The 12,231-nt window shown below is 37.6% G+C and overlaps 1 protein-coding gene across 1 annotated transcript in view; it reads right to left on the bottom strand.

Annotated features, from left to right (window-relative positions):
• Nucleotides 1-214: 214 nt before the first annotated feature.
• KIF14 (kinesin family member 14) overlaps nucleotides 215-12,231 on the bottom strand; it is a 54,049-nt gene continuing 42,032 nt past the window's right edge. Inside the window, exons 25-29 of the mRNA XM_032591819.1 lie at nucleotides 10,117-10,275; nucleotides 9,413-9,535; nucleotides 5,361-5,435; nucleotides 2,650-2,788; nucleotides 215-2,279 (exon numbers count right to left, since the gene is read on the bottom strand). Coding sequence (XP_032447710.1) covers nucleotides 1,900-2,279; nucleotides 2,650-2,788; nucleotides 5,361-5,435; nucleotides 9,413-9,535; nucleotides 10,117-10,275 — 876 coding nt within the window. The 3' untranslated portion in view covers nucleotides 215-1,899. The remainder of the gene's footprint in view (nucleotides 2,280-2,649; nucleotides 2,789-5,360; nucleotides 5,436-9,412; nucleotides 9,536-10,116; nucleotides 10,276-12,231) is intronic.

A 12,231-nucleotide genomic window follows, 5' to 3' on the forward strand; every position in this document is an offset into this window, starting at 1 on the left:
TTGTTTGATTTGAGATACCAGTATAAATATTATCACAGTTACAAATAAAACTATTAGGTAACTAGTATAACTATTATCAAGGCAGAGCTATTATAGCAATTTTGAGTCAGAAATAAAGTAAATGAAGAAAACCAGTAGACTAAAAATACCTTAGGCCAAGAGATAATTCTGAAGCCAACAAGATTTATTAAAGGCATTCTCTTTATAACATTCTTATCAGTGCACATGATTCTATAGCAAATATACATTTTATCATTCATTCAAATACTGCATAACAATTTACTTGGAAGTATAAATATATATATATACATATGCAAAATTTTACAACACTAACAGATTTCTGACCAATGAACTTATGAGTTTAGAAAGCAGAGGGTAAAGATAAAGTACCAAACATTAAGATGAAAGCTACTGTACTGATACTTTAGAAAATTCTTCAAAGAAGTACAACCTTCAAGAAAAGTTCTTTAATGTACATCTAAGCGATAAACTTTACAAAACTTATTCGCAAAAGCGCTACTTGGCAGAGCATTGACTATGAAAAGTATGTTTAGAACTTCAGAAAGAATGCAAGCTCAAATGCCAAAAATAGAAGGAAAAAAAGAAAGAAAATGAAAGCAAAATTTGCTACTCTGCACCATTTGAAAGCACCTGGCAACACAGCACATGGTTTATTAACATTGTTCTGGCTACGATAACCGGTATTTATTTACAGTCTCTCCCTAACAAAGAAATGATCAAATTTACTTATGGTATTAACATCTGATTTTCACTAGTCGTGTCAAATGTGCAAGTGGTACCTGCAAGTGAAAAGGGCAAATGCAAGAATCAGGTTATTTACAAGAATTATTCTCAAGGAACTACTCGTTATCATCTAAGCAGAACTATTAGGTATCTTTCCAAATTACACATATGTGTGTGGTCAAAAACCTCAAGTCAGTTCCTTAATGAAAGATCCCAAAAGTAGAATATTCTCTTTATTACTTGATTGCAAATCAAAAGTGTTTTAAGCTGTGAGATATAATAAAGATCTTTCATCTTTACCAAATCATGTACAAACTCTTTCATTACGTATTTAACAAAACAAGCATTATCAAGGAAAGGTCCAGCCTCTGATTTCCTAACCCCATTCAGTAAGTGTGATTCTGTCAATATTTAATAGGTTTTTAAATTATATTCATACAGCCCTCATTATGGAACAGAGATAACATAGTGAATTATTATGCCAGCAAGTCATATTAATATATAATCATACTATATTTAGGTAGCTACTTATAATTTGGAAAGAAAAGTAAACTATGCCTTGAACACACTATTCAAAATGGCAACCAGTTAACCTTTCAAGAAAAGAGTTTTAGATTTAACAATGTAAGTTAAGTTGCCCTAGTTAAACACATTGCCAACTTGACCACAAACCTCATTGTAGCTACTTGCAGAGGAGAGAAGGCACAGGCACAAAGGTAGCTGATTGTTCACATGTTTCCACTCATGAGAAAATAACTTATAATAACTATAGTAACCATTTACAAACAAGCTAAAGAACCAACCAGAAATAGTATATCAATATTAAAAACAAACACTTAAAATTCAAGGCAATGAGAACTTGGAGAAGAGACCATTCACTTGTTTTCAAACTCCTTATTTCATTCTATTGCCACCATGTTCCAATACAGAAAATGTCTATTCGAGATTGTCTCAGAAACTTCTGAATGCACATTCTGAAATCAGGATTCCACGCTGCTTATGCTGTCCCTACCCAGTGGAAGACCACCAACACACATGCACTTCTTTGAAACATTTATGCTGGTTTCCTGCTTTTTATATTCTATGTGAGGAAAATTGCCTGCCCAGTGTTCTCTCTCTTGGATGGATGGGCGTAAAGTGTCTACGTAGCAGAATTCATACCCACTGAATCCTACTGGGTGTGCTTTCCTCTGACGCCACTGCTGGGTATGAGCCATGGAGTTCATAGACACGCTTTGGTACACCTTTATTCCTCACGGAGTCAGTCCTGCTTGATTTAGATTGTTGTCCTTCTTCTCTGGTATTCTGATTACAAGTTTCCCAGGGTTTCAACAAATTAGGACTTTCTTCAGATTCAAAACAGAAAAGGAGTGACTTGACTAGAGACTCTAGCCCCCTGTGGCTGCCCTGAGGCATTCTCTTCTCACAGCTGTCAAGAGAAGCAGAGTGAATGCTGAAGTCATCATGAAAATCCTTGGTCAAGTTGCACAGACTTTCAACACAATTCTTGAGAAGATTTTTGTCACTGTGGCATCCTATGCAAGGAAAAGAAAAAGTTAATTAACCTTTTCATTTTTTATCATGTATTTATTACTGTTATATGACTGTAAATATCTTTTAGGTCAAAGTCACCCTATCAAGACAAATCTAAACTACTTAAGATTACTCAGTTTATCTGCTAACTAAGCACCTGGTTTTTTAGGACCTAATTATTTAGGCAATGTACTTATATATATTAAGTGGGAATGCAACCATTCAAGTTCCTATACTGGTAATTAATGTCAAGGAAGTAGCATTAATTACACTTGGATTAATGAATTAAACTAGAAATTAAAAGAACAGATGTCTGAGAGTCTTTATACTATAAAATTTTGATTAATTACAAATTCCATCTGGAGCATATACCTCTCAGTGCAGAAATAATAATTTGGATAGTTTGCTCTAAGCAATGTTTTAACTTCAAGAATTTTGGAGCAAGATTAACCATCTTCTTCAAATCTTGGTATCCAGAATTTTCTTGTTGTAGTTCGCTTCTGAAACTTTTCTGTAAATAAAATTGATATTTTTAAAACCACACAATAGACTACATGACAGTAAAGCTTAGTCAATATGATTTTAATCACCAGAATCTTATGTTCAAGAAAGAGTTACTTTCCTCACGAATGCTTAATTCTGTTTCCACAAGCAAGACCAAATACAATATTAATAATTACTGTTTTCAAAAGAAATAAGAATTTTATTTTTTTAATTAAAAAAAAGTTGGTTTTTAAATTATTTTTATTTTTATTTTTTTTTGAGAGAGAGAGAGACAGACAGAGACAGAGCATGAATGGGGGAGGGGCAGAGAAAGAAGGAAACAGAATCCAAAGCAGGCTTCTGGGCTCTGAGCCATCAGCACAGAGCCTGATGCAGGGTTGAACTCACAAACCAAGAGATCATGGCCTGAGCAGAAGTCAGACACCTAACCAACTGAGCCACCCAGGTATCCTCCACAAAAAAAAGTTTTTTTTAAGTAAGCTCTACACCCAATGTAGGGCTTGAACTCGTGACACTGAGATCAAGTCACATGCCCTACCGAATGGGCCACCCAGGTACCCCAAGAATTTTAAATTAATTTTAAATCAAAATCCAGTCATTCTATTACATGGGAATGAAATAAAACCTTAGTACCCTTTATTACCCGATATCATAAACGATAAATTTATTTAATTTTTTAGAGTTCAACTTAGTATCTCCTATTTATTTTTATTTAAGTAAAAATTTTTAGGACATAGATATTTCCCTCCTTTTTAACACATTGATTATATACTTAGTTTATATTTTTCTATTTACTTGTCATATGAAAATAAAATAATTTGTCTAATTCACCTATATTTTAAAATCTTTAAGCATATTATTAAACACATTTTTCTTTTTTTTTTCTTTTTTTTTCTTTTTTTAATTTTTTTTTTTTCAATGTTTATTTATTTTTGGGACAGAGAGAGACAGAGCATGAACGGGGGAGGGGCAGAGAGAGAGGGAGACACAGAATGGGAAACAGGCTCCAGGCTCTGAGCCATCAGCCCAGAGCCCGACGCGGGGCTCGAACTCACGGACCGCGAGATCGTGACCTGGCTGAAGTCGGACGCTTAACCGACTGCGCCACCCAGGCGCCCCTAAACACATTTTTCTAACCTTTAATGTACTTTATTGTTTTTCTTTATTTTTTTAATTTTATTTTTTATTTTTTAAAATTTACATCCAAATTAGTTAGCATATAGTGCAACAATGATTTCAGGAGTAGATTCCTTAGTGCCCCTTACCCATTTAGACCATCCCCCTTCCCACAACCCCTCCAGTAACCTTCAGTTTGTTCTCCATATTTATGAGTCTCTTCTGTTTTGTCCCCCTCCCTGTTTTTATGTCATTTTTGCTTCCCTTCCCTTATGTTCATCTGTTTTGTCTCTTAAAGTCCTCCTATGAGTGAAGTCATATGATGTTTGTCTTTCTCTAATTTCGCGTAGCATGATACCCTCCAGTTCCATCCATGTCGTTGCAAATGGCAAGATTTCATCCTTTTTGATTGCCGAGTAATACTCCGCTGCATATATATACCACATCTTCTTTATCCGTTCATCCATTGATGGACATTTGGGCTCTTTCCATACTTTGGCTATTGTGGATAGTGCTGCTATAAACATGGGGGTGCATGTGTCCCTTCGAAACAGCACTCCTGTATCCCGTGGATAAATACCTAGTAGTGCAATTGCTGGGTTGTAGGGTAGTTCTCAATTTTTAGTTTTTTGAGGAACCTCCATACTGTTTTCCAGAGTGGCTGCACCAGCTTGCATTCCCATAAACAAAATTTTTTAAAGTTTATTTATTTTGAGAGAGAGAGAGAGAGAGAGAGAGAGAAGGATGGGGGGAGGGACAGAAAGGGAGGGAGAATGAGAATCCCAAGCAAGCTCTGTGCTATCAGCCTGGAGCCTGACAGGGGCTCATTAGGTCTCAGGAACCATGAGATCATGACCTGAGCCAAAATCAAGAATTGGATGCTTAACCTGCTGAGCCACCCAGGCGCCCCTATTAAACACAATTTTTCAGCCAATGACTATCTCAGCAAAAGCTGACAGTTACTAAACTTAGAAATAGATAAAATACATCAATATTAATCAATTTCTATACAATATCTTATGTATTACTAAAACAAATAAGTTATGACATCCAAGAGGAAGTAGCTAGGGAGCTACTGTACATGCTTCAACTAAACATGCACAAAGGAATTATCTGGCTAAGGATAAAAACAGAAATAGGGGCACCTGGGTGGCTCAGTTGGTTGAGCATCTGACTTCAGCTCAGGTCATGATCTCATGGTCCGTGAGCTCGAGCCGCGCATCAGGCTCTGTGCTGACGGCTCAGAGCCTGGAACCTGCTTCAGATTCTACGTCTCCCTCTCTCTCTGCCCCTCCCCCACTCACATTCTGTCTGTCTCTCTCTCTCTCTCAAAAATAAATAAACATTAAAAAAAAATTTAAAAAAAACCTAAATAAACATATCATATCTACACTTAAACCAAATGAAATGATAAAATACACCAAGGAAAAGTAAACACAAAAACAATTTAAAGCTTCTCTTACTGTTTTCCACTCAGCAAAGATGTTTTCAAGAGATCCAATCAATCCCATGGCATTAGCTTTCATCTGTTTGGTAACCTATAGAGAATGTTAACATATTTTATTATACAAATAATTATTTAGAAGTTTAGAAATCCTAGAATTCTATGGGACAAGAATTTGTCCCATAGGGAAGAATTTTCATCTATGAAGACAAAAGACTCAAGTTCTTTTATTGGGACTATAATTAAACAACTGGTCGGGGCGCCTGGGTGGCGCAGTCGGTTAAGCGTCCGACTTCAGCCAGGTCACGATCTCGCGGTCCGTGAGTTCGAGCCCCGCGTCGGGCTCTGGGCTGATGGCTCAGAGCCTGGAGCCTGTTTCCGATTCTGTGTCTCCCTCTCTCTCTGCCCCTCCCCCGTTCATGTTCTGTCTCTCTCTGTCCCAAAAATAAAATAAAAACGTTGAAAAAAAATTTTTTTTAAAAAATAATTAAACAACTGGGGTACCTAAATCATGTGAGCAAAATTTCTTTCAAAATAAATTGCATATTGATTCTATATTAAATATAGATACCCTCTGATGTTTGTTATAATAATAGCATTTTGCCTTATATTTAAATATTTATAGGAAGGAAATTTCCAAGACTTCCCTTGGAAGAGTATGAGATAACTAATATAAAGCAAATATTATGCTCTCAGAACTACAAATACATTTCCCCAGTTTTATTAAAATATATTTGACAACTAACATTGGATTAGTTTAAGGTGTATAACATGATCCAGTATACTGCAAAATGACCACCATAGTGAGTTTAGTTAACATTCATTACCTCTCATATAGTTACAATCCTTTTTCTTGTGATGAGAACTTTTAACATCTATTCTCTTAGCAACATTCAAATACACAATAGAGTAGTACTGTTAACTATAGTCACTGTGCTGCATTTTACATCCCCAGGACTTACCTTATAACTGGAAGTTGGTACTTTTGGACCACCTGCACCCATTTCACCCATCCCCACCCTCTGACTGGTAACCGCTAGTCTGTTCTCTGTTTCTATGATTTAAGCTTTATTTTTAGATTCCACATATAAATGAGATCATATAATACTTGTCTTCCTGTGTCCAAGTTATTTCACTTACATGTTTTATTATTTGCTTCTCCATTACAGCCCTATGCTGCATATGCAATTGTCCTCCTTTTACAAATAAGAAAATAGATCCCGTGCTCCTACGACTCAGAGCCAGGGCCGGAACCCCAGTGTAAATTCTAAGCCTTTGCTTTTGTGCTGCTCAATGCTGCCCCCTAAGGTGTCTTCTCACTTAATTTCTGCCAGGGGATTCTATTTTAAGAATTTAATTGGCTTTACCCACACAGCTCTTCCCTAGGTCTTAGATTTCCTGTATCTGGTTAAAAAAAAAAATCTTTTTTCCCCTTGACTCCAGCTTTACAATTATAACTCCTATGCCTTATGTTTGAGCCTATTTTCTATTTCTTCAGATTCTTTGCTTTCCTTCCATAGGTTCTTGCGTTTTAACTTCTAAGAATACGATAAGCTAAAACCCCACCATGACTAAATAAATAGCTGTGGCATACCACAGAGAGAAAATGAGAGGAAGGGAGGTAGAGGTCTGCATGAAATGCAGATAATATGAATTTTATGCAAGATGGGCCTGACTCATTTGCTGTTTATTTCCTCAAAACAATAGCAAAGCTAACATCCACACCCTGCTTTGCTACTTGCTACGCACATTCACATGCATTACTTCATGTCTGCTTTTCATTAACTTATTCTATAACCTCTTGCACTTACTGCCAGCAGACATTCAACCTGCAAACAGTGATAGTGTTTTAGTGATAAATGTGCTGCTGAGCAAAACCAAGCTGAAGATGTCAGCAGTGGCCAGTAGGAGTCCACTTTCTTCAAAGTTGCATTATAGAACTGAAATCAGCCTCATGTCTCCTACAATATGATTAGACCCAGATATCTTGATCTAGTGACAAAATGAGCTCCTTTTGAATGAGTTTTTATTTTAAAAACAAAATAAAAGCACAAAGTGAGAGAGGCAAATATCCACAGAGAACAAGACCAAGCAAGCTGAGGAACCTGACTTGCCTGGCACATAATCCTCAGAACAATTTTACGAAGTACCTATGATCATCTTCACATTTTAAATGAACAAGTAGGGCTCAGGCAAGCAACTCAAAGCTACACAGGAAGTGGGAGAGCAACTTAATGTTCAGAGTCTTTCTCCAGTTCTGAGACGGTTCAGACAGTGATTAATCTATAAAGCCCTTTAGTCTGAGGAAAGGAATGGAGATCCCCTCTGGCTTATATGGAAAGTTTTCCCCCAGAAAGATAAGCTAGACATACATTAATGAAAAAAAAAAAATTAACTTACTCTATGCCTTCCTGGAAACAACTAGCCAGAGGGGTGGAAGCTAACAGTCTTCCGCCGGATTTACTTCCCTAGGTAAATCAATATGTATGTAAATGATATCCCTCCTAAGGGCGATGATCTCAGGAACCAAAACATCCCCAGGGAGCTCCATCCCAGCTGACTGACTCCAGAAAAAGAAAGGGAATGGGCAGAGATGGTTTTAACAAGAAGTTGTTAAGATGTGACTGCTGAACAGACACGTCTCTGAAACTCACTGTGGTAAGATTTGAACTTACCTTCTAAATCCCCAATTCATTACTAGTAACTCTCAGTGAAGAAAATTAGCGCCTGAACAATGGCTTACAAAACTTATTTAGTTAGAGTTCTGAGCTTTGGAGTCAGGTGGGTAGAATATAAAACCCTGGCTCGAGACCGGACAAGGTTCTCCAGCTCAGTGAAACGCATAGGAAGACGAGTAATTCCTACCTTGCAAGTGGGGAGGTTCACCACTATTACACATAAAGCACCAGTCCTGTAATTGTCATGAGAGATGATTTAATAAGTGACTTAATAAATTTAATAAATAATGTCACAACCTAGGACATAGGCATTATTACATAGGACACGTGAGGAAACAGAGTCAGAGCACTGACTTGATGAATGATTGCTGGAGAATAAGAGACAGGTTTTAACCACAGTGCCACCTCTAAGACAGCATTGCTTTTATGCTTCCATGTTAGTTAGCTGGAGGAGGTGGGGACGAAGCATATTTTAGGAAGTCACTCAAATCTCTGTTGGTTCTGTGTCTTAATATGAAATAACAGAGGTGAACGCCTCTGTCAAAATATTTAGTTTAAAATACTGGATCAATAAATGGTAGTTTCTATTCTTTTTTTTTTTTAATGTTTATCTTTATTTTTGAGACAGAGACAGAGCATGAGCAGGGGAGAGGCAGAGAGAGAGGGAGACACCAAATCGGAAGCAGGCTCCAGGCTCTGAGCTGTCAGCATGGAGCCCGACGCGGGGCTCCAACTCGTCAACTGCGAGATCATGACCTGAGCCGAAGTCGGACGCTCAACCGACTGAGCCACCCAGGTGCCCGGGTAGTTTCTATTCTTAAGTCGACAAGTAGAGACCTAACCAAAGAGCAAGAAGAAAGACAAGCAGAAAGTGAACACTAGGTGTCAGCGCCACACTCCATTCTGCTCTGGAGTATATCCACAGGCTGAATTTTCATGGATAATAACTGACAAAATTATACAACAGAGGCTGCAGTAACTCAAGAGTAACTTGGGAAGATATCACCATGACATAATGATAGCATCAGCCTTTTCAATAAAATAATTATTCAACACAAATTAAAATACATAAATACATAAGAATCCAATTTATTGAACTAATTTTTAAAAAATTTTTTGGTGTTTATTCATTTTTCGAGGGACAGAGAGACAGAGTGCAAGTGGGGGAGGGGCAGAGAGAGAGGGAGACACAGAATCGGAAGCAGGCTCCAGGCTCTGAGCTGTCAGCACAGAGCTCGACGTGGAGCTCGAACTCACAAACCGTGAGATCATGACCTGAGCTGAAGTCAAACACTTAACCAACTGAGCCACGCAGATGCCCCAGAACTAATTTTTTTAAATCACCTTTACAGACCATCTGGTACTATGTAGAATGTTCTTTCATTCCTCTTACCTCATTTTGGGTACACTGCCTTAAGAGTCCATGCTGAAGTTCTTTTGCTTTTTCTAGTCCAGAATCTAATAGAATCTTCACTCCTAAGCCTACACCATCACAAAGAGCATCCATGAAATCCTCCTAGAAAAAGTTTTTAAGCATTCATTGGAAAACTCAGGTTTTACATTTTTAAAAAAATTATCAAACAACTAATTTTATTTTCTGCTTATTGTAGGATTATAATAAGTTCCAAGTTTATTAAATTCAACTAAAGCTGGAATAAGATCTAACAGTCTATAAGAAAGGTAGCAAACCTGTAATTTAGCATTCCACATATAACGTGCTATAAAGAATGTCTGTCATCTTAGGCAGGACAATACATTCCTAGAACACAGTAACATTCTATTACTATGTTTTCAATGGCATGAATACTTAAAGCAAGCAAGTACAAATTTTCTAGAATTATAGAGTTCTTCATATGTTCATTGGCTAAGTTAGGTGGCTATCATGAAAGCAAAGATCCAAAAAGTAAAATGAGGATTTCAGAATTATCCAGTACATTTAGCCAACTTAGATTGAAACCGTTTTAAATTATATTGCTAAACTATTAAAAGTATGAGCTATTTTCAAATAAAAACAACTTATCATGTTTAGTGATACTATTATCAGGAGTCTACTGTTCCCTCAGATGAAGTCTTTCAAAACTAATATTACCAAATTACCTGAACACTGGTAGCCTTATTGCTACTGTTTTCCAGAAAATGTAGCTCGCTCCCTTTAAGAACTGCTAACTGTCCCACATACTTCACCGCTTGTTGTACAATTTGGATAATTTTGTTTTGAGCTTCTTTTACCATTGATGAGATATCTGAACAGCATCCCTATAAAATAAAAATGGACCAGTACATAAGATACATGAGATTACACAGGGTGGTAAAGACAAGAAAAGCAATTTGAAGAAAACAAATTCTGCATTCATTGATATGGTGACTATGCTTCATAAAAATCTCAGTCAGAGCCAGAAAACATGCAACCCTATAGCTCCTAACGAGGATATAGTCTCTACCCTCAAAGACCTTACACACTAATAGGAGACATAAGACAAGCATGCAGTTAACTAATATAAGAAAGAAGTGATAAGTGAAAGTCCCCCACCCCCCAAGAAGGAACAAAACCATGGCGCTTTTGCCTTTGAACTTTTCCTGTCCCGGGAGCCATCTGACAGATGGTGGGCAAAGATATTTTCTTTTATCAGGGGAGAAGGAAGAAGAAAGGGAAGGAAAAGGGGGGGAAGACCACCCTCCAAACAAAAGGCTTCTCCTGCACCAGAGTGCACATGCCCAATGAGGAGGTGTTCCCCGAACTTTTCTTTCTGTTACCTGCCAACTACAGTGATTCTCTTCAAAATACTTCTCTTGGCCTGCTTTCGGGGACATGCTTATAATACTGCTAAAAGGTAAGACTTCTCACACCATACTTAGCTACTAAGTGTAATCACTAAATTCAGTTGTGCCAACATAACGCAAGTGTCTCCTGAGCTCCGTCTAACTTCCCCTCCAGGTCACCTGTTCTCTCCATCCTCAATTCCTATAAAACATTTCCCATAGAGCTGTAGACCGCAACCCCTAAGTTCAGAGTGGTCTTTCCAGAGAATGAAAAGAAGGAAAGAAACTATACACCAGTTGCTCTAATAGGTACCTTCTTATCACATCCATCCATCTGATCCTCATGGCAATCTTGCCAGACAGGCCTTATTTTTATTTTCCCGGTGACAAAATGGGAGACTCAAAAAGTGAAGCAGCTTGCCCAAGGACACAGAACTAATTCAGCATGGGTTCAAACACTGGTTTTCCAAATGCCAATAGTGGTTTTTTTGTTTTGTTTTGTTTTTTTCTGTTCCTGAACTGCCTCTCAAACCTAAGAGCCAACTAAGTATATCTCAAACTCTCTTTTCCACCACAGACCACCCCTCTGCTACCTTCCTTTTCCAGGCTCAAGCATAAGTCAGATCCTCAGGTTCTGGCTCCCCAGCTTTGCTCTCTGGCCAGCGTTCCCTTTCATCTTCATGGCCCTGTGCTCAGAGCATCTTCTTCACCTAATACTTCACCCACACCTGTTTGCAGTCCACCTGTCTGTCTTAGGGTCCTTCTGTTTCCTCACCACTTACATCCCAAGTGATCCTTCATCCAGTGTGAATTTTTCATTACCTCAATAACAAGTATCCAAACAAGCAGCTATCATATGATGAGTCCTTGTGAAAAAAGACCCACTGTCCCTCTAACTACCCAAAGCTTACTCTGCCCAATGAGGTATGCAGGCCTGTAAATATGATATATTAAAGGGCATAACAGGTGAAGTACAGGCCTAACAGAAAAACAAATAAGAGAAATGTCTAACCAAGTCATGGGGAGACCCAGAAAGACCTCCTAGGGAAGAATACTGGATAATTAAAAATAAACATTTGATTTCAATTTGACTAGATTACTCAACCAAATAAACATTTCCAAATCCTATCAATAAATAAATAGCCCACTCAGGAAGTATTTGATACAACTAACCTTCTACTACAATAGTAGAATGTAGAAAGTCTCTTGGTGGGCGCTATAACTTAAGATTTGTTCAAATATTCTAGAACATTTTGTCAAGAAGCCAAGTTACCCATTTTAAAGAGTGAAACCTATCCCCTTTGGTATTTTCATAACTACTTCCCTCAGACAGTCAAGGAATTCTTAAGGAAGAATTCACTGATATGGCAGATGACTAGGTATTAACCAGTATCAAATTCTCTACTTCTTCCATGGTAATAGAACTCTTGATTTTTCACTAGGTACACAGCT

This window comes from Lynx canadensis, chromosome F1, assembly GCF_007474595.2.
Source record: "Lynx canadensis isolate LIC74 chromosome F1, mLynCan4.pri.v2, whole genome shotgun sequence".
Classification (NCBI taxonomy): Eukaryota; Metazoa; Chordata; class Mammalia; order Carnivora; family Felidae; genus Lynx; species Lynx canadensis.